Consider the following 19,744-nt stretch of genomic DNA (forward strand, 5'->3'; position numbering starts at 1 on the left):
CATCAAATCTTTTTTATAGCTTTTGGTTATGTCATTACTTTCGATCCTTCTTCCTTTCTTAGGTCCTACCTTCCTTCTTTTTTCTTCTCTTCCTTTGTTTTTCGAATAGTTTGTTGTTGGTTTAAGCTAGTTCTTAAACCTGAGTCATGGTTCTGCTAACTGGTTCAGTGTGTTTTTCTGTGTGGGTTTTAGAACATACCAACAGCATGCATATTTCTATCATTGGCACCTTTAATTTACCAGTTGTTTCAAGAGGATTTTGAACTGAAGGCAGGTCAGCATATTCCTACACTCAAATGCAGCACCAGCATTGTTCAGTGCTCCAGCAGCATGTAGCAACAGGAGAGAGCTGATGTCATCTGCTAGCAAATCTGTCTTTTTTATAGATCTGTTTTAGGAACAATTGTTACACAGAAGCTTTTGCTGTGTTTTATCCTATCTAGTGGTATTTATAATAAAAGCTTATGTGGAGCCAATCAACCAGTCAGAGTGATTTTCTGATCCTCTTCCTACTTCACAGGAGACACATGAAAAAGTGAGGATTTCATCAGATCTTGCACTCAGTTTCTCCAGGTTGTTAAGTACCTGTAGAATTAGGCTGCACCCTAACTTGTATCTGAAAAGCCTTACCTGAGACTTGTGTCGTGAAAGTCTTTGGGAGCCTCATGGCTGCACTGTATGTTAAACATGGTGATAGCTGTCAGGATATGTTATTTTGTCTCATTTCAAGGCCATGGCTAAATCACTCTGATTATATATTTTTAATCTCAAAATGTTCTACTGTTTGTAGCGTTTTTTTCTAGACAAGAAGCAGCAATTCAGACAAACTGCTAGCATACCTATGCTGTAACAGTAGGTGTCAATCGGTGTACGTCTAAATACAAAGAAGGAACATTTGGATCATAGCTGTGTATTTTTACAAAGGAAATGGGTTATGGTCATTTTGCCCATTTGCCATTTAGGACTTTAGCATTTATACTAGCTAAGTGTTCATTCAAACCCGCTATGGAGACTTTTCCTATCTGCTTTGACAACTGATGATTTAACCTTAAAAATTATTTTTAATTCTACAAAAGTGTTTTTTTTTTTCATGTTATGCACATATAGCATATCAATATAGGTATTTAGTGTGCAAATTATTGACATAGCTCCCACCCTATCTTGTCTTTATCTAATGCTTGATCCTGAATGTGACAGAAACTGTTTAATGGAAGGTGTTAATTATTCCAATCATTCATAAGATCTGATATAAAAAGACAGGTTCATGTTGATTCTGGTGGATGGGGAGTCCACACCACAGCATGAGTGACAAATCATACCTTTGGGACTGCTTTGCAAACCATTTCATAAACCATTATGGAAAAGAGTGAATTCAGCTTAAATACCATACATCAAATCTTTTTTATAGCTTTTGGTTATGTCATTACTTTCGATCCTTCTTCCTTTCTTAGGTCCTACCTTCCTTCTTTTTTCTTCTCTTCCTTTGTTTTTCGAATAGTTTGTTGTTGGTTTAAGCTAGTTCTTAAACCTGAGTCATGGTTCTGCTAACTGGTTCAGTGTGTTTTTCTGTGTGGGTTTTAGAACATACCAACAGCATGCATATTTCTATCATTGGCACCTTTAATTTACCAGTTGTTTCAAGAGGATTTTGGATGTTATTCTACAAAATTTTTAGGCCTTTCCTGGTGTTTGACTCTCTTCTTCTCCTCCTCAGAGGTCTGCCTGCTCTGTCCTTTAGTTTGGGACGATGTGACCGGCCTGTTTATGCATGCACTCGCCTCAGTCTCTCGTCGTCTCTTTTGTGGTGCTGTCGTTGCTGCAGTGTTCCTGCGGAGCCATAAGAGTATGGAGTCTGTGGATCCCCAGTTCACCATGAGGCGGAAGATGGAGCAGCTGCGGGAGGAGCTGGAGCTCATGGAGCAGCTGAGAGATGTGAGATAACTTTAACCTCACCTTTTCCTTCATTCATGTTAGCCCAAAATAAGGCTTTCATCTCAGGCAGATTTAGACTGGATTTCTGCAGTCTCACAGCCCCACCGGGTCAATAATGATTTTAGAGTGATTTGAGTTCTTTGCAAAATAAAATAGCAACAATATGCAGTCTTATCCTGTGTGACAGCAGAGCACAGCAATACATCTCTGTAGAGGACCAGGACATAAAGGGAATTATTTTCTCTTTAAAAGGAAAAGGCTCAGTTTTGAAATTGCAGCTGCGTACCATTGATATGAACATGTTGCAGCAGAATTTTAGATAAGCATTGAAGAAGATGATATCTATTTCTGAGCTTTTTTTTTAATGAAATTAATATTTGAATCCATCCTTTATCTCAGATTTGCAACAATGTGACTTCAAAATGCCAAAAGGACCATTTCACAACTTTTCTGACTTCCAGCTTATTTTAAATCAGAGTTTTAAACCAGACCTGTGGTTCTTAAACTGAGCGTGATCAAAGTGGTTCAGATGGCAAACAAAACAATAAAACCGTGTTTTTTGTATATTCAGGAAATGGAATAAGGATTTCATAGTTTATAAACTGTGCTTTAATAAATCCGTGCTGATTTAAGAACTCTGATCATCTACTGAATCAGAAGCCAGCCCCAGTGTTATTTCATGATTTGTTTGACAAATAGAACATACAACCAGTCTACTGTTGGAGCATCATCCAGGTGCATGTTTTACCTAGAAGTTATAAAACAGTTGGAAAAATCTAGAAATGTAGGTCTGGAAAAGACTGAAATGTTGAAATAGAAAAAGTGCAGGAACCCTGACCTTCATTTTTGAGTTCAGTTGGTGCTATTGTTTTATATTTTCCACTCTTCCAACCTGTCATGCTCACAGACCCATCCTCCCTCCTTAGATAATAGAGAGCAGGCTGAAAGTCGTCCTCCCCGAAGACCTGGGCACGTCTCTGATGGACGGCGTCGTGCTCTGCCACCTGGCCAATCACATCCGCCCGCGCTCCGTCGGCAGCATCCACGTCCCCTCACCGGCAGTGGTGCGTGTAGTACATCGGGCGTTCATTTGGTCATCAAGCTCAGCTATAACATTTTATATGGATGTTCTTGCTTGTTCTTTCAGCCCAAACTCAGCATGGCGAAATGTCGAAGAAATGTGGAGAACTTCCTGGATGCCTGCAAGAAAATAGGTGTACCACAGGTAAGACGGGCTCTTTATGAAGTCTTCCTCTGTGAACTGGGGATTGATTTCATGTTTTTTTTCCAAAACCTACAAGTTGGGGTTCTTATATGAGCACAAGAACACTTGTGGGGTTTGGATTATTTGAGATGAGAAGGTTTATGGTGTTAGATATTCCAGCATTCGGTTAGTTTAAAGCAGGATGGTCTGACCTGAAAACATCCTCAGTTCAAGAGACAAACTCCCTTTGGTGTGCCCCTAAGAAAGCTTTCTTTTAATGAGATGTAAAAGAAAATCTAATGGTGTCCTGCAAAAGAGATCTTGCCTAAAAGAAAAGCAACAGCCATACACTTTCTCTTTTAATTGCAATGCATTTGATAGAATGATCTTACATTGGCTGAAAACGCAAATTTAGGAGTTTTGCAGGATACTGAACCAGAAATGGGAGGAAGGCTGATGGTTCCTTGTATGCGAAAACAGCAATCCTCCTCCTGCCATAAGAGCTCACATTGTATTATCACATCTTGATTAGTGCAACAGTGCAAATGATCTCCACAATTCATGATAAAAACCTGAGAACCACTCAGCCATCTCTCAGCTCTGGTTTCACCCCTCCTACCTCCTCCTTTTCATCCCGAACACATCAAACAGGTTCATTTAACATCAACATGTAACGCTGACATCATCACCGCTGTCATTACTGCCTTTGGCTTCTAGCTTCCTCCATCTTGACAGAGTTTGACCTAAACAGCGGTGTCAGTCCGTTCTGACTGTGACATTTGGTTCAGCTTTCATGTGAGTCTCTGTAAATGCCTTTATGTGTGTGTGTGTGTGTGTTCTTGTACTTGTTGCTGAGAGAACCATTTTTCGTATTTTTATCGCAAAGTGAGGACATTTTGACAAAGTGAGGACATTTTTCTGGTCCTCACTTTTTCAAATTCCGTTCTTGGGACAGGGGTTAGGTTTAGGACTAGGGTATGAATTGAGTTATTGTTAGGGTTAGGGTGAGTTATTAACTGGTTAGGGTTAGTGTGAGGGTCAGGGTTAGGCACTAAAATCAAGGAAAATGAATGGAAGTCAATGGAAGTAACCAAAAAAGTGTGTGTGTGTGTGTGTGTGTGTGTGTGCTCATGTTTAGCCAGCATTATGAGGACAAAAACTTGACAGAGGACCAACATTTTGTGGACAATTCAGCATTGTAAGGACTTTTTGCAATATGAAAGGTGCAAAGCCTCTAGTTACCATTCATACTCTCAAATGATCCTAGAGGCTATGTTGTCAGGGACCTAAATGCCCCCGGTAGGGTCTCCCATGGCAAACAGCAGTTCAAGAATCCCTGATGAGGACGAAAGTATCGAGGCACGTGACGTTGCCCTGTACGGCGGAGCTAGGGTCCCACCCTGGAGCCAGGCCTGGGGTCGGGACTTGCTGGAGAGCGCCTGGTGGCCGGGTCGCTCCTCGCGGGACCCGGACGGGACAAGCCCGAACAAGAGACGTGAGGCCATCCCCCAGTGGGCCCACCACCTGCAGGGGGAACCGTGAGGGACCGGTGCAAAGAGGATTGGGTGGCGGACGAACGTAGAGACCTAAGCGGCCCGATCCCCGGATGCTTAGGCTGGCTCTAGGCACGTGGAATGTCACCTCGCTGGGGGGAAGGAGCCTGAGCTTGTGCGGGAGGTCGAGAGATATTGACTAGAAATAGTCAGGCTCGCCTCCACGCACAGCGTGGGCTCTGGAACCCATCTCCTTGAGAGGGGTTGGACTCTCTTCTACTCTGAGTGGCCCACAGGGAGAGGCGGCGGGCTGGTGTGGGTTTGCTTGTTGCCCCCCAGCTCAGCCGTCTCGTGTTGGGGTTTACCCCAGTGGATGAGAGGGTTGTATCCCTGCGCCTTTGGTTTGGGGATAGGTCTCTGACTGTCGTCTCGGCCTATGGGCCGAGCAGTAGTGCGGAGTACCTGGCCTTCTTGGTGTCCCTGTCGGGGGTGCTGGATAGTGCCCCTCCTGGGGACTCCATTATTCTGCTGGGGGACTTCAACGCCCACGTGGGAAATGACAGTGACACCTGGAAAGGCGTGATCGGGAGGAATGGCCTCCCCGATCTGAATCCGAGTGGTGTTTTGTTATTGGACTTCTGTGCTAGTCACGGATTGTCCATAATGAACACCATGTTCAAACATAAGGGTGTCCATCAGTGCACTTGGCACCAGGACACCCTAGGCAGGAGGTCGATGATCGACTTTGTGTCATCGGACCTTCAGCTGCATGTTTTGGACACTCGGGTGAAGAGAGGGGCTGAGCTGTCCACTGATCACCACCTGGTGGTGAGTTGGATGCGCTGGAGGAGGAGAAAGCCGGACAGACTTGGCAGACCCAAGCGCATAGTGAGGGTCTGCTGGGAACACCTGGCGGAGCACTCGGCCAGGGATGTATTCAACTCCCACCTCCGGGAGAGCTTCGACCAGATCCCGGGGGATGTTGGAGAGATAGAGTCCGAGTGGACCATGTTCTCCGCATCTATTGTCGATGCTGCTGCCCATAGCTGCGGCCGTAAGGTCTGCGTTGCCTGTCGCGGCGGCAATCCCAGAACCTGGTGGTGGACACTGGCAGTAAGGGATGCTGTCAAGCTGAAGAAGGAGTCCTATCGGCTGTGGTTGGCTTGTGGGACTCCTGAGGCGGCTGACGGGTACCGCAAGGCCAAGCGTGCTGCGGTCCGGGCTGTGGCAGAGGCAAAAACTCGGGCCTGGGAGGAGTTCGGTGAGGCCATGGAGAAGGACTACCAGTTGGCCTCAAAGCGATTCTGGCAAACATTCCGGCGCCTCAGGAGGGGGAAGCAGTGCTTCGCCAACACTGTTTATAGTGGGGGTGGGAGGCTGCTGTCTTCGACTGAGGACATTATCGGGTGGTGGAAGGAGTACTTTGAGGATCTCCTCAATCCTGCCATCATGCATTCCGTGGTGGAAACAGAGGCTGGGGACTCGGGGTTGGACTCTTTCATCACCTAGGCTGAAGTCACCGAGGTGGTTAAAAAGCTCCGCGGTGGCAAGGCTTCGGGGGTGGATGAGATCCGCCCTGAGTACCTCAAGTCTCTGGATGTTGTTGGGCTGTCATGGTTGACACGCCTCTTCAACATTGCGTGGCGGTCGGGGACAGTGCCTCTGGACTGGCAGACTGGGGTGGTGGTCCCCCTTCATAAGATGGGGGACCGGAGGGTGTGTTCCAACTACAGGGGGATCACACTCCTCAGCCTCCCTGGTAAGGCCTACGCCAGGGTATTGGAGAGGAGAGTCCGGCCGGTAGTCGAACCTCGGCTTCAGGAGGAGCAGTGTGGTTTTTGTCCTGGCGTGGAACACTGGACCAGCTCTATACCCTCTATAGGATGCTCGAGGGTTCATGGGAGTTTGCCCAACCGGTTCACATGTGTTTTGTGGACCTGGTGAAGGCATTCGACTGTGTCCCTCGTGATGCCCTGTGGGGGGTGCTCCAGGAGTATGGAATTGGGGGCCCTTTATTAGGGGCCATCCGGTCCCTGTACGAGTGGAGCAGGAGTTTGGTCCGCATTGCCGGCACTAAGTTAGACCTGTTCCCGGTGCACGTTGGACTCCGCCAGGGCTGCCCTTTGTCACCGGTCCTGTTCATAACTTTTATGGAAAGGATTTCTAGACGCAGCCAAGGGCCGGAGGGTGTCTGGTTTGGGGACCAGTGGATTTCGTCTCTTCTTTTTGCGGACGACGTGGTCCTGCTGGCCCCCTCTAGCCAAGACCTACAGCATGCGCTGTGGCGGTTCGCAGCCGAGTGTGAAGAGGCTGGGATGAAGATCAGCTCCTCCAAGTCCGAGGCCATGGTTCTCAACTGGAAAAGGGTGGCTTGTCCTCTTCAGGTTGGAGGGGAGTTCCTGCCTCATGCGGAGGAGTTTAAGTATCTCGGGGTCTTTTTCACGAGTGGGGGAAAAATGGAGCAGGAGATCGACAGACGGATCGGTGTGGCTGTCGCAGTAATGGGGGCACTGTGCCGGTCCGTTGTGGTGAAGGGAGAGCTGAGCCGAAAAGCAAAGCTCTAAATTTACCGGTCGGTCTACGTTCCTACCCTCACCTATGGCCATGAACTTTGGGTCATGACTGAAAGAACGAGATCCCGGATACAAGCAACTGAAATGAGCTTCCTCCGTAGGGTGGCTGGGCACTCCCTTAGAGATAGGGTGAGGAGCTCGGCCATCCGGGAGGGGATCGGAGTAGAGCCGCTGCTCCTCCACATCGAGAGGAGCCAGTTGAGGTTGCTCGGGCATCTATACTGGATGCCTCCTTCACGCCTTCCTCGGGAGGTGTTCCAGGCACGTCCCACCGGGAGGAGGCCCAGGGGACGGCCCAGGACACGCTGGAGGGACTATGTCTCTCGGCTGGCCTTGGGCTCCACCTGGAGGAGCTGGAGGAGGTGTCTGGGGATAGGGAGGTCTGGGCGTCTCTGCTGAGTCTGCTACCCCCGCGACCTGGTCTCGGATAAGCGGAAGACGATGACGACGACTCTCTGATGTGCAATGCGGGGCAATTCAGAGGAAGTCCTAAAGGAGTGGTTGAGCATTTCATAAGAAAAACGGATTTACGCATTTTGAATTCTGCAGCTATTTAGCTTAGCTTGGTTTAACAACAGGATATTAAGAAAACTACAAAGAAAAATAAGAGTTAAACAGATATTTGAGCTTTGACTCTAGGCAATAAAAACCATAGAAAGCAACAATGACCATAACCCTAATGAGCCGGATGCATACATGTAAACACAGCTTTTGTTTAAGGTGCTGCGTGCTTCTTTACCTTCATTGGGATTTTTGTATTTTATTAATGAAATTTTAACTGTTTTCAACATACCACATTTTTAATATGCAACAGTAGGTATAGAGAAGTACATAGACTTTTTTTTCTAATCTTCAGCATTGGTTGTTTGTTAACCAGAAGTCTGCAGTATTTTCAGAGATTCAAACTTCATTTTTTTCTGTATTGTTCAATTAGTGTCTCAGTTTTTAAAAATAAACCCAGTTAGAACAAAGTAAAGGACACATTCGTTGATGATATTTGGAGGTAAAAAGGTTTTCAGTTTTTGTTCAAAACTCCCTGGAAGTATAACATCAAGACAACTTGTCCAATTATTGGGATTTTGTTTTTTGTTCCTGGTTTTATATTGATGTGCTCATTTTTTTGTCATGTTTTATCATCTCTTTAATGATTGTTTTCTTCTATTTGTTTGTTTTCGGCAATTAGTTTCTGTAAGAATGAAAAAAAGGTTCTGTCTTTTCTTTTTATCTGTTTGATCTATAACCTGCATTGCTGCTTGCTGACAGCTTCAAGCATTTTGCGGATGTTGCTAGCTTCCTGCAGCCTGAATGCTTTACCGCCAACGCTTCTGCGCTAAGTGCACCGGCTCTCCCATCAGCCGCCTCCCCCTCCCATTATGGGGCTGCTTACTGGGAGAAAGAGGTCCAGCGGGTCACCAGGATTACTTGAGCATCCTCTCAGTAAGCATCCCTGATGGTTGCTGTTGTAAACCCTGCCTGCCACTCCCTATCGGCTCAGACTTGTGACATTTGACCTCAGTGTCCATTGGTTAATCTCCTGCCTTTTCTTTTTCTTCTTTTACCTTTCTGCTGGATCACATCATCTCTTTTTTCTTATCGTTTCTTTCTTAATTGTTGGTCTTCATTTCTTTTCTTTGTTTGAACTTGGGGTTTTGGTTACACTTGTCTGCTTGTGAACTCCTGCTTTCTTTTTGCTTTGTTTTACCTTTTTGTCCCCTTTCATCTTTTGGCCGTTTTTTTCCTCTGTACAACTTTATATGCACACTCTAAACCCCCATCTGGTAATTTTCTTCATTCTTTACTCCAAATTTTCTTTTTCTTTCGAATCTCTTTCACTCACCCTTCTGCTTTTATTTCTATTACTGTTTATCCGTCCTGTTTTTATTCTATCATTCATTTTTCATCCTGTCCTTTTCTTTCATCTGACCTGCCTTCATTTTATTACCTTTCCCTTCCTATTGGGGCACCAGTCTTCCCTTTGTTCACCCTATGACATCACACAGTGCCGTCTGCACCCAGTTCGCGTCACAGTTTTGGCCCTGGTTGCCTTGGATACGACTTCTCCGGACGGGAAGCCACACAAGATAATCTCAGCTGGAAGCCCCGCCTCCTGCAGGGCCTCAGAGACTCATTCGATGGTTTCTGTTACCACCCAAACCCCGCCTCCTGCTTGGCAGATCTGGGACGTAATTGGCTCCAGCCTGGTTCACATCCTCTGCTTAGTTCTTCTGTTTATAGCCTACAGTTGGATCGAGCTAACGTAACAGTTACTACAACCCTGCAACCTCCACCTTTCTCTCGCCCAGGCTCCTCCCCCTCCACAGACCCCTCCCCTTTTTGCCCCCTTTATGTCAAACCACACACAAATCTGAGCCATGAGATCATTCCCTCTTTCTCCGATCCCTTTTTTGTCATGCGTATAAGGGTTATATGGTGGTGGTGAAAAGGTCTGTAAACTCTCTGAGGTAGGTATGGCATGTGACTGAAATCAACAAACACATCCCTCAGCAGACATTACATGAAGAAAATGGAGCTGTGGGATTCGCTGTCTCTCCCATGTAATATCACTGGAGGGTCGGCATGAGCCATCACTTCTATCTTCACTTTTCTTTCGTCTTTGCAATAAACTGGAACAGAAACTGTCAACCGAAGCAGAACACAACAGGATAAGGGCATCTGTGGACTGTGTGTTGATATAGCAGATGTCCATTTGAAAGAGTGAAAATGCCACCAAATGCTCCTTATTGTGTGTTATAATTCGCAGATTGTTTATGAATTTGTACACTACAGTGGACAATGTTTGTTTCAAAGATCCTTTTTGTTAATTAAATAACAGTTTTGTAAAATCCAGCAGCCATATATGACCATCATGGAGGTCTGCTGGCTGATTGGCTGGAGACAGTTACATTATTTTGCCAAGAGAATCCCTTTGTTATTATGGCTTAAGGATCTAAGTGTCATATCAGTGTAATATTGATTTCATTTAAATTTTGTAGAATATGACATTTTAGAGTTTTGATTTAGAAGTCAGTAACTTCACACTTTCATTTTTACTGACCATTCCAAAACAAACAAATCGGCTAACTATATTTTGTTACCATGAATATATTTCAAAGATTTTGGTCTGATCAAATCTAAACCGGGTGCAAAGCTGACATTCAGTCTGAAACCTTCCTTAACAAAATTATTTTTAAAGGACTTATATGTTTAATTGCATAATTATTCTTACGTTGTGGTCTGATCAGCAGTGAATGTAGCTTATAGACACTGAGATAAGCAACCAGAAGTAGGCATGGGCTGGTATGAGATTCAGTATACTAACCTTGAATAAAATATACTACAGTTTTATGGTATCATAATATTTTTTTCAAAACTTCACAAAAAAAAAAAGGATCTGAATAATGTAGTGTTATAAATTGACTATTTAATACAGAAAGGCAACAATGTTTCCTACTACTGAAAAATAATATGGATTATAACAGGTACAATCAAGTACTTAGAAACATTAAATAAATACCTGTAAATTTAGTTCTCAAGGACATGTGCCTATTGCTCAAAGTATTTTCCTTTTTGCTGTAGTTTTATTACATTAGTTTAATTTTTGTCTTTGAACACTTAAAAGACAAAAAATCTACAAATTTATTTGTAATCACCTACGTTTAGAGTCCTTCTTTCAGGATGCTAGCCAGCAGTCCACAGTAACATGTATGGTAGAGGCAGGGCTGCATTACTCTATAGCTCCATATACCTTGAGAAAACTTTGGGTGCTCCGACACATTCTCTGGGATCTTCTTAAAAGGTCTAAAGAATTGGAATGGTATGATGGAAAACTTTTTGAAAACCTTACCCGTTTACAACCTTGACACCTCCATACTGGGAACAAGTCTATGCCTGCCTAAAGATCATAGTCTGCTATGGTACACATGCCGACCAGAGATAGGTTTCTGAATGGCTCGCTTTGTTAAGCACTGGGATGTCTTGAATAGGCTTCTGAAATGAAAGTAAAATCAGGAATTAAGTGTTGTCACAAGCAGTTGCCAGAGCATTCAGCAGTCAACCCAAACAGAGTGTGAAGGTTACACACTGAGAGGATTCCTCATAGCCACAAAGAGAGCATTACTGCGGGCACTCGACAGTGTTAAGGTCTGTGATGGGGAATTCGCACTGCTTTGACCTCACTGACCATGCCCATACTCTAACTTAAAAGGCGTTTTAGTTATGAGACCTTTAACATTTTACCTGGAACTGATTCACCTTGTAGTGAATTTATATACAGGTCCTTCTCAAAATATTAGCATATTGTGATAAAGTTCATTATTTTCCATAATGTAATGATGAAAATTTAACATTCATATATTTTAGATTCATTGCACATTAACTGAAATATTTCAGGTCTTTTATTGACTTAATACGGATGATTGTGGCATACAGCTCATGAAAACCCAAAATTCCTATCTCACAAAATTAGCACATCATTAAAAGGGTCTCTAAACGAGCTATGAACCTAATCATCTGAATCAACGAGTTAACTCTAAACACCTGCAAAAGATTCCTGAGGCCTTTAAAACTCCCAGCCTGGTTCATCACTCAAAACCCCAATCATGGGTAAGACTGCCGACCTGACTGCTGTCCAGAAGGCCACTATTGACACCCTCAAGCAAGAGGGTAAGACACATAAATAAATTTCTGAACGAATAGGCTGTTCCCAGAGTGATGTATCAAGGCACCTCAGTGGGAAGTCTGTGGGAAGGAAAAGGTGTGGCAGAAAACGCTGCACAACGAGAAGAGGTGACCGGACCCTGAGGAAGATTGTGGAGAAGGGCCGATTCCAGACCTTGGGGGACCTGCGGAAGCAGTGGACTGAGTCTGGAGTAGAAACATCCAGAGCCACCGTGCACAGGCGTGTGCAGAAATGGGCTACAGGTGTCGCATTCCCCAGGTCAAGCCACGTTTGAACCAGAAACAGCGGCAGAAGCGCCTGACCTGGGCTACAGAGAAGCAGCACTGGACTGTTGCTCAGTGGTCCAAAGTACTATTTTCGGATGAAAGCAAATTCTGCATGTCATTCGGAAATCAAGGTGCCAGAGTCTGGAGGAAGACTGGGGAGAAGGAAATGCCAAAATGCCAGAGGTCCAGTGTCAAGTACCCACAGTCAGTGATGGTCTGGGGTGCCGTGTCAGCTGCTGGTGTTGGTCCACTGTGTTTTATCAAGGGCAGGGTCAATGCAGCTAGCTATGAGGAGATTTTGGAGCACTTCATGCTTCCATCTGCTGAAAAGCTTTATGAAGATGAAGATTTCATTTTTCAGTGTGCAATGAATCTAAAATATATGAATGTTAAATTTTCATCATGACATTGTGGAAAATAATTAACTTTATCACAATATGCTAATTTTTTGAGAAGGACCTGTATATAAATTCACTACAAGGTGAATCAGTTCCATTTGTAAATAGAGCGACCTTCTGGAAGGTGGGACAGTGATCTCATGGGTTTTTAAAAATGAAGCTGGAAGTATAGGACCATAGGAGATGTCTTGCAGCATTGGTGACAGTACTATGCATTAAACCTCTCTTTTCAAAACAATGGTGGTTCTGTTTGGGTAGCCGCATCAGAGCCAGTGACTTAAAAAAGCTCAACAAGCTAATAAAGAAGGCTGGCTCTGTTCTGGGGACTCCTCTGGAACCTCTGGAAATCAATGTGCAATGAAGGATTCTTCAAAAAATGAAGAACATTATGGAGAACCCTGAGCATCCTCTGCATAAGACTGTTGAACAACAACAGAGTGTTATCAGTCAGAGGCTTCTTCAGATCTGCTGTCAGCATCTACAACAGCTCTTTAAAGAAACTTGCATAATATGAGCTACAACATTTAATTTTGCTTTGGGATTATTAAAGTATTTTTGAATTGAATTGAATAATGGTGAACAAATTTTGAGTAGTGATGATGATATTGGCCGAGCAAATGCTCGTACTCGTACTCGTCGTCTTCCGCTTTATCCGGGACCGGGTCGCGGGGGCAGCAGACTCAACAGAGACGCCCAGACGTCCCTCTCTCCAGACACCTCCTCCAGTTCCTCCAGGGGGAGCCCAAGGCGTTCCCAGGCCAGCCGAAAGACATAGTCCCTCCAGTGTGTCCTGGGCCATCCCCTGGGCCTCCTCCCGGTGGGACGTGCCTGGAACACCTCCCAAGGAAGGCGTCCAGGAGGCTTCCGGTATAGATGCCCGAGCCACCTCAACTGGCTCCTCTCGATGTGGAGGAGCAGCGGCTCTACTCTGAGCCCCTCCCGGATGGCCGAGCTCCTTACCCTATCTCTAAGGGAGTGCCCGGCCACTCTACGGAGGAAGCTCATTTCAGCCGCTTGTATCCGTGATATCGTTCTTTCGGTCATGACCCAAAGTTCGTGGCCATAAGTGAGGGTAGGAACGTAGACCGACCAGTAAATTGAGAGCTTTGCTTTTCGGCTCAGCTCTCCACCACAACGGACCGGCACAGCGCCCCCATTACTGTGGCAGCCGCACCGATCCGTCTGTCGATCTCCCGCTCCATTCTTCCCTCACTCGTGAACAAGACCCCGAGATACTTAAACTCCTCCACTTGAGGCAGGAACTCCCCTCCAACCTGAAGAGGACAAGCCACCCTTTTCCGGTCGAGTACCATGGCCTCGGACTTGGAGGAGCTGATCCTCATCCCAGCCGCTTCACACTCGGCTGCGAACCGCCACAGCGCCTGCTGTAGGTCTTGGCTAGAGGGGGCCAGCAGGACCACGTCATCTGCAAAAAGAAGAGACGAAATCCACTGGTCCCCAAACCCGACCCCCTCCGGCCCTTGGCTGCGTCTAGAAATCCTGTCCATAAAAGTTATGAACAGGACCGGTGACAAAGGGCAGCCCTGCCGGAGTCCAACATGCACTGGGAACAGGTCCGACTTAGTGCCGGCAATGCGGACCAAACTCCTGCTCCGCTCGTACAGGGACCGGATGGCCCCTAGTAAAGGGCCCCGATTCCATACTCCTGGAGCACCCCCCACAGGGCATCAGGAGGGACACAGTCGAATGCCTTCTCCAGTTCCACAAAACACATGTGAACCGGTTGGGCAAACTCCCATGAACCCTCGAGCACCCAGTAGAGGGTGTAGAGCTGGTCCAGTGTTCCACGGCCGGGACGAAAACCACACTGCTCCTCCTGAAGTCGAGGTTAGACTATCGGTCGGACTCTCCTCTCCAATACCCTGGCGTAGGCCTTACCAGGGAGGCTGAGGAGTGTGATCCCCCTGTAGTTGGAACACACCCTCCGGTCCCCCTTCTTATGAAGGGGGACCACCACCCCAGTCTGCCAGTCCAGAGGCACTGTCCCCGACCGCCACGCAATGTTGAAGAGGCGTGTCAACCATGACAGCCCAACAACATCCAGAGACTTGAGGTACTCAGGGCGGATCTCATCCACCCCCGAAGCCTTGCCACCGCGGAGCTTTTTGACCACCTCGGTGACTTCAGCCTGGGTGATGAAAGAGTCCCCAGCCTCTGTTTCCACCACGGAATGCGTGATCTGTCGTTCCCCACGTGGGTGTTGAAGTCCCCCAATAGAATAATGGAGCACTATCCAGCACCCCCGACAGGGACGCCAAGAAGGCTGGGTACTCTGCACTGCCACTCGGCCCGTAGGCTGAAATGATAGTCAGAGACCTCTCCCCAACCCGAAGGCGCAGGGATACGACCCTCTCATCCACTGGGTTAAACCCCAACACGAGACGGCTGAGCTGGGGGGCAACAAGCAAACCCACACCAGCCCGCCGCCTCTCCCCGTGGGCCACTCCAGAGTAGAACAGAGTCCAACCCCTCTCAAGGAGATGGGTTCCAGAGCCCACGCTGTGCGTGGAGGCAAGCCCGACTATTTCTAGTCGATATCTCTCGACCTCCCGCACAAGCTCAGGCTCCTTCCCCCCCAGCGAGGTGACATTCCACGTCCCTAGAGCCAGCCTAAGCATCCGGGGATCGGGCCGCTGAGGTCTCCACCTTCGTCCGCCACCCAATCCTCTTTGCACCGGTCCCTCACGGTTCCCCCTGCAGGTGGTGGGCCCACTGGGGGATGGCCTCGCGTCTCTCGTTCGGGCTTGGCCCGGCCGGGTCCCGCGAGGAGCAACCCGGCCACCAGGCGCTCTCCGACAAGTCCCGACCCCAGGCCTGGCTCCAGGGTGGGACCCCGGCTCTGCCGTACCGGGCGACGTCACGTGCCTCAATATTTTTTTCTTCATGAGGGATTCTTGAACCACTCTTTGTCTGACCCATCACCTAGAGCCTGTTTGCCATGGGAGACCCTACCAGGGGCACTTAGGCCCCAGACAACATAGCCTCTAGGATCATTTGAGCACTCAAACCCCTCCACCACGTTAAGGTGGTGGTTCAAGGAGGGGTGGCCGAGCAAATGTTTTAGGATAAATTAAATACCTTCTTCACTCTTGTCAGAAATGATTTGAGTCTATTTTACATTTGTAAATCCTGCTGTTGGCTGCTCCCACAAACAATACAGCATCACTACAGTAGTCCCTTGAACCATGAATGTCTTCCCCTATATAAGTCAGCTGATGGGGGACTGTGACTACCTAGCTCTGGACGTTTCATAAATTACATGGAGACGCCTTAATCCAGCCCTGTAGGCCCATGTAGTCTGTGAGATCATTTGAGTCATTGCTGGATGCTTAGTCCTTGCAGGCTCTTGTCTAGAAGGTATAAAGCACAAAACATTAGCACCCCAGAAGGCTATGCAGTCACACGATATGAATTTAGCATTATAGCGGTCAAATTGTGGGTTTGCAAGAGACAAGGTTGCCTGATCATGCAACTTCACGGGTTTTGAGTGTAATCATTACAATGTAGTGTGGGATGACATAATATGTAAATCATAACATTCCTTTTGGGGGCTTTGCTTAGGCATTGGGGTCTTTGTTTTTATGTCTTCGTCTGGTAGAGACACAGGTAAACAGCTAGCACCCGTACTGGACATTAGTGGTATTGCATGTAAAGTATTTTTCACACTGCCCTTACTTTTCTTAAAAGGTTTGGTGAGAAAATAGACCACTTAGCTTGCTAACAAATTCATCAGAAGAAGATCCATGTTTGGTAGCCTTATGGTATCACTTATATTGTGATTATTTACCACACAAAGAGCTCCCAACTTAACCTAAAAGCTTTTGGCTAACAGTCCAGGCTTAAGACTGATTCACTTCACTGCTGACTCTGAGCGAGGAGATGACAGAAATTCCTATGTTAGTGAGGAGGTGTGGTTGACCCTGTTGCTAGGTGCCAAGCTGTCTTCTAAGAGCTGTAATTGGTTGTTAAAAGAAACAAAAAAATAAATAAAACAAATGCGCTCCTAGTAATCAATGGAGAGAAATTAACTAATGATAGAATTTAGACTGGATTCAGAAATGTGTAAATCATGAAGATAAATCTTAGGAAGATTAGATTGTCACACAGCATCAATATGTTTGAACGTAGCTTATTTACATGCTCGTCATTATTATGATTTGCTTATTATGTTTACTCGCATTGGTGATCGTTTCATACTGCATCTATTTCATATATATTTAATATCAATATTATAATTCAGCATTTTACTGTGATTGCCTTCTTGTATAATGAAGTTTAGTTTGATAAAACAACTAAAACAGAACGAAGAAAAAAAGGTGGAGAAAACCAAACTGAACAGAGCAGCAGAGCCTCCTGGGATCACGGTGAGAACAAACAGGCATTCCCAGCAGATCACTGCGTCGTTCCCCCTGCTTTCAGCACCAGCCTGGTACCTGCTCCATTCAGAAGCTAGAGAGGAAATAGCAGCACACCCCAGAACTTCTCCACAGACGGGGAGCGTTGTAGATGACCATTTAGGCTTAGGCTGCTGACATCATGTTCAATACAGCAAATACTCTGCACCTCTTCTTCACATCTTCCTTCTATGTATATAGTGCTTAGATTATTGTACTGTATCTTGTCTAGTTTGTATTTATGTGTATATATGTATATTTTGGGGTTTTTCCAAATTTTTCCAAATGTATTTTTTGAAATCATTTCACATTCTGTACAGTCTGTTTCTATTATTTATTTTTCCTTCCTAATTTACCTTACTAGAGGTACACCTTTAACCTGTCCTGCTGCTGAAACTATTTATTTCGCCCTAGGGGGATGATAAGGTTAACCGTATCTCAATATTAAGTTGTATGATTGTTAAAGAAGTTTATGTGCTCATTTACTCTATTATTAAGGGGGTGGATCCCTGCGTGGTCGAGCCGGTAGTGTTTTATTAATTCATTATTAGGAGAATATCTCTCCTTTCTCTCTCATCTTCTCTGCTTAAGACACTCTTAAGACTCACTAAAAGTCCTCCTTACCACTCTTAACATATCCTCATGTTGGGAGCTCTCAAGGCCTAAGATGCTTCGTAAAAAACTTTTATATTACCGAGGGAAAATTCTAAGAAACATTTTACAATGACCTCACTAGGAGCCACTTCTAGTCTTAGTATTCTTTGTGAAGACACCTCCAGATGATTCGCTGCTGAGCCAACGTTTGTATTTTTTCTGAAGGCAATAAAGACCTTGAAAGCACATGTTCTGTAAATGTAAAAGTTAATATGAAGTTTTGAAATGTATGGAGTTTGCTTTAATAATTTTCCAGGTCTGGGTAAGTTTGGGGAAAAATCTTGGATTTTTTTAATTCCTCCTTTCTTTTTGGAAAGGCCAAAATTCTAACAATGCTCAGTAATTACATAGGCTTGAGTGGTTTATAAAAATGTCTTGATTTTTAACATTCAATACTTGATTGGTATCCAGGCAATATCAAGTTCAGGTTCTGCTGGACCTGTGGTTTTAAACTGGGTGTAAAATACAAAATAAGGCAGGAAAATGTCTATTTTGACATCTCAGGATCTATTACTAACAAGATAAAATTGCCAACAATCCCAAACTGTGGGTCATGGAATCTGCATTTAATCAAGAATACTTGAGTCTTTATTTAATAAGTCCTAAATAAAGTACATTTTGAAATGGAGCTAATCTAGATTAGTCTAAATGCCACAAAAGTGGTTGAGTGGCCCTGCTCTACACCCTAAGAATCAGAAGTCAATTTTAGCATTTTGTTGTTTTATTGCTTGTTAAACCTGCAGGTACGACCTGACCATTATTCAACCAGGTTCAAAATGAATTCTTTATATTCAAATCCCTGGAATGTTCTAAGAAATGCAGAACTGTATGTAGAACCCCTGTGGTTTGTTCATTTCTAAAGTGTTACTGGAGAATATATTTAACTAGATTAAATTATTTAAAAACTGTGATTTGACGATATTTTCTTGTTTTTAATTTACTCAACAATAATAATAATAATTGCTGTTTTTTATGTTTTAAACATGAACATTAAGAAATGTCTATTTATTGCTTTGGACTCTGCAACCTGAGACTTCTTTTAATTGCCCACCTACCTGACCTAACCCTGAGATGCTGATATGCCTTGATTTTGATATCTGAAAGGCTACTGAAACTATGTCCGTATTCAATGTGTGTTTTGGGTTAGCATTCGGCTGATGTTACAAGCAACTAAAAACTGTAGGAATTTTGATATTTCCTTGTTAATGGGCAGCCTGGCAGCTGATTCACCAAACCTAAATAAAAACAGGATTCTACAATTTTAAAGTGTCAGGTGGTTTCGACGTTACTAAGTTCAAATTTATAATGCCTTTAGAACATGTTATAGCCTTCTCACTTAAATCAGAGTGTTTAATCCACAGCCAGCTTTGGTTGTTTTTTACTGTTTTTTCAAACAGTAAATGTACGTTGCTATTGACGTCAGTCCTGTTTTGGGAAAAAACGTGAACCTGAAATCCAAAGCTTAGGTTCTGTTGGATTTTAACAGGATTTATGATAACTCAATGCCTTTCCATCCATGAATTTCCTGCCATCTATGTTTACTGACTGCCTCTGTGGTTCTTGCTCTGCTCGACTAAAGGAAGACATCAAAACTCTGGAGAAAAGGACTATTTTATCATTCGTGTTTTCTTTAATGGAAGGAGTGGTGGGCTGCCAGTGATTAAAAGGACAACATGCTAACAAAAATGTTTTATAGCACAGTTACAGGGGGAGGACAGAAATAAAAATGAAAGGTAGAACTGAATCTTCACTTCTTGTTTAAATATGTCGCTTTCAATTTGTTTCGAAAGCTCACAACTAGGAATGTCACAACTGAGTTGATCAACTTCTATTTGCAAGTCAGAAAAAACCTGGATTTGCTATTTGTTTGGGTGCTATCCACTATTGGCAGTACAAGTAACCATTTAAACACTAAAGAAACACGCTCTGTGTGCTGCTGGTTTAATGAGATACAAACTATCTAAAATAAGAATAAACAGTTTATACCTGAAACTTTCACTATAGTCTTTGCTGTATCTGTGGCAGCCATATTTGGATCTAAACTCAGGGCTGCTCAGCAAGCTCTGACTTTCCCAGGTGGGATTCCAACTTCAGGGGATGTTGTTGTATGCACCAGCGGGAACTCCAGTTA

The 19,744-nt window shown here is 44.8% G+C and overlaps 1 protein-coding gene across 1 annotated transcript in view; it reads left to right on the forward strand.

Moving 5' to 3' along the window:
- Positions 1-19,744, forward strand: part of lrch1 (leucine-rich repeats and calponin homology (CH) domain containing 1) — a 73,156-nt gene that overhangs the window by 50,536 nt on the left and 2,876 nt on the right. The window contains exons 17-19 of the mRNA XM_047370658.1: positions 1,823-1,932; positions 2,859-2,996; positions 3,080-3,157. Of these exons, the coding sequence (XP_047226614.1) occupies positions 1,823-1,932; positions 2,859-2,996; positions 3,080-3,157 (326 nt within the window). The remainder of the gene's footprint in view (positions 1-1,822; positions 1,933-2,858; positions 2,997-3,079; positions 3,158-19,744) is intronic.

Source organism: Girardinichthys multiradiatus, chromosome 7 (genome assembly GCF_021462225.1).
Source record: "Girardinichthys multiradiatus isolate DD_20200921_A chromosome 7, DD_fGirMul_XY1, whole genome shotgun sequence".
Classification (NCBI taxonomy): Eukaryota; Metazoa; Chordata; class Actinopteri; order Cyprinodontiformes; family Goodeidae; genus Girardinichthys; species Girardinichthys multiradiatus.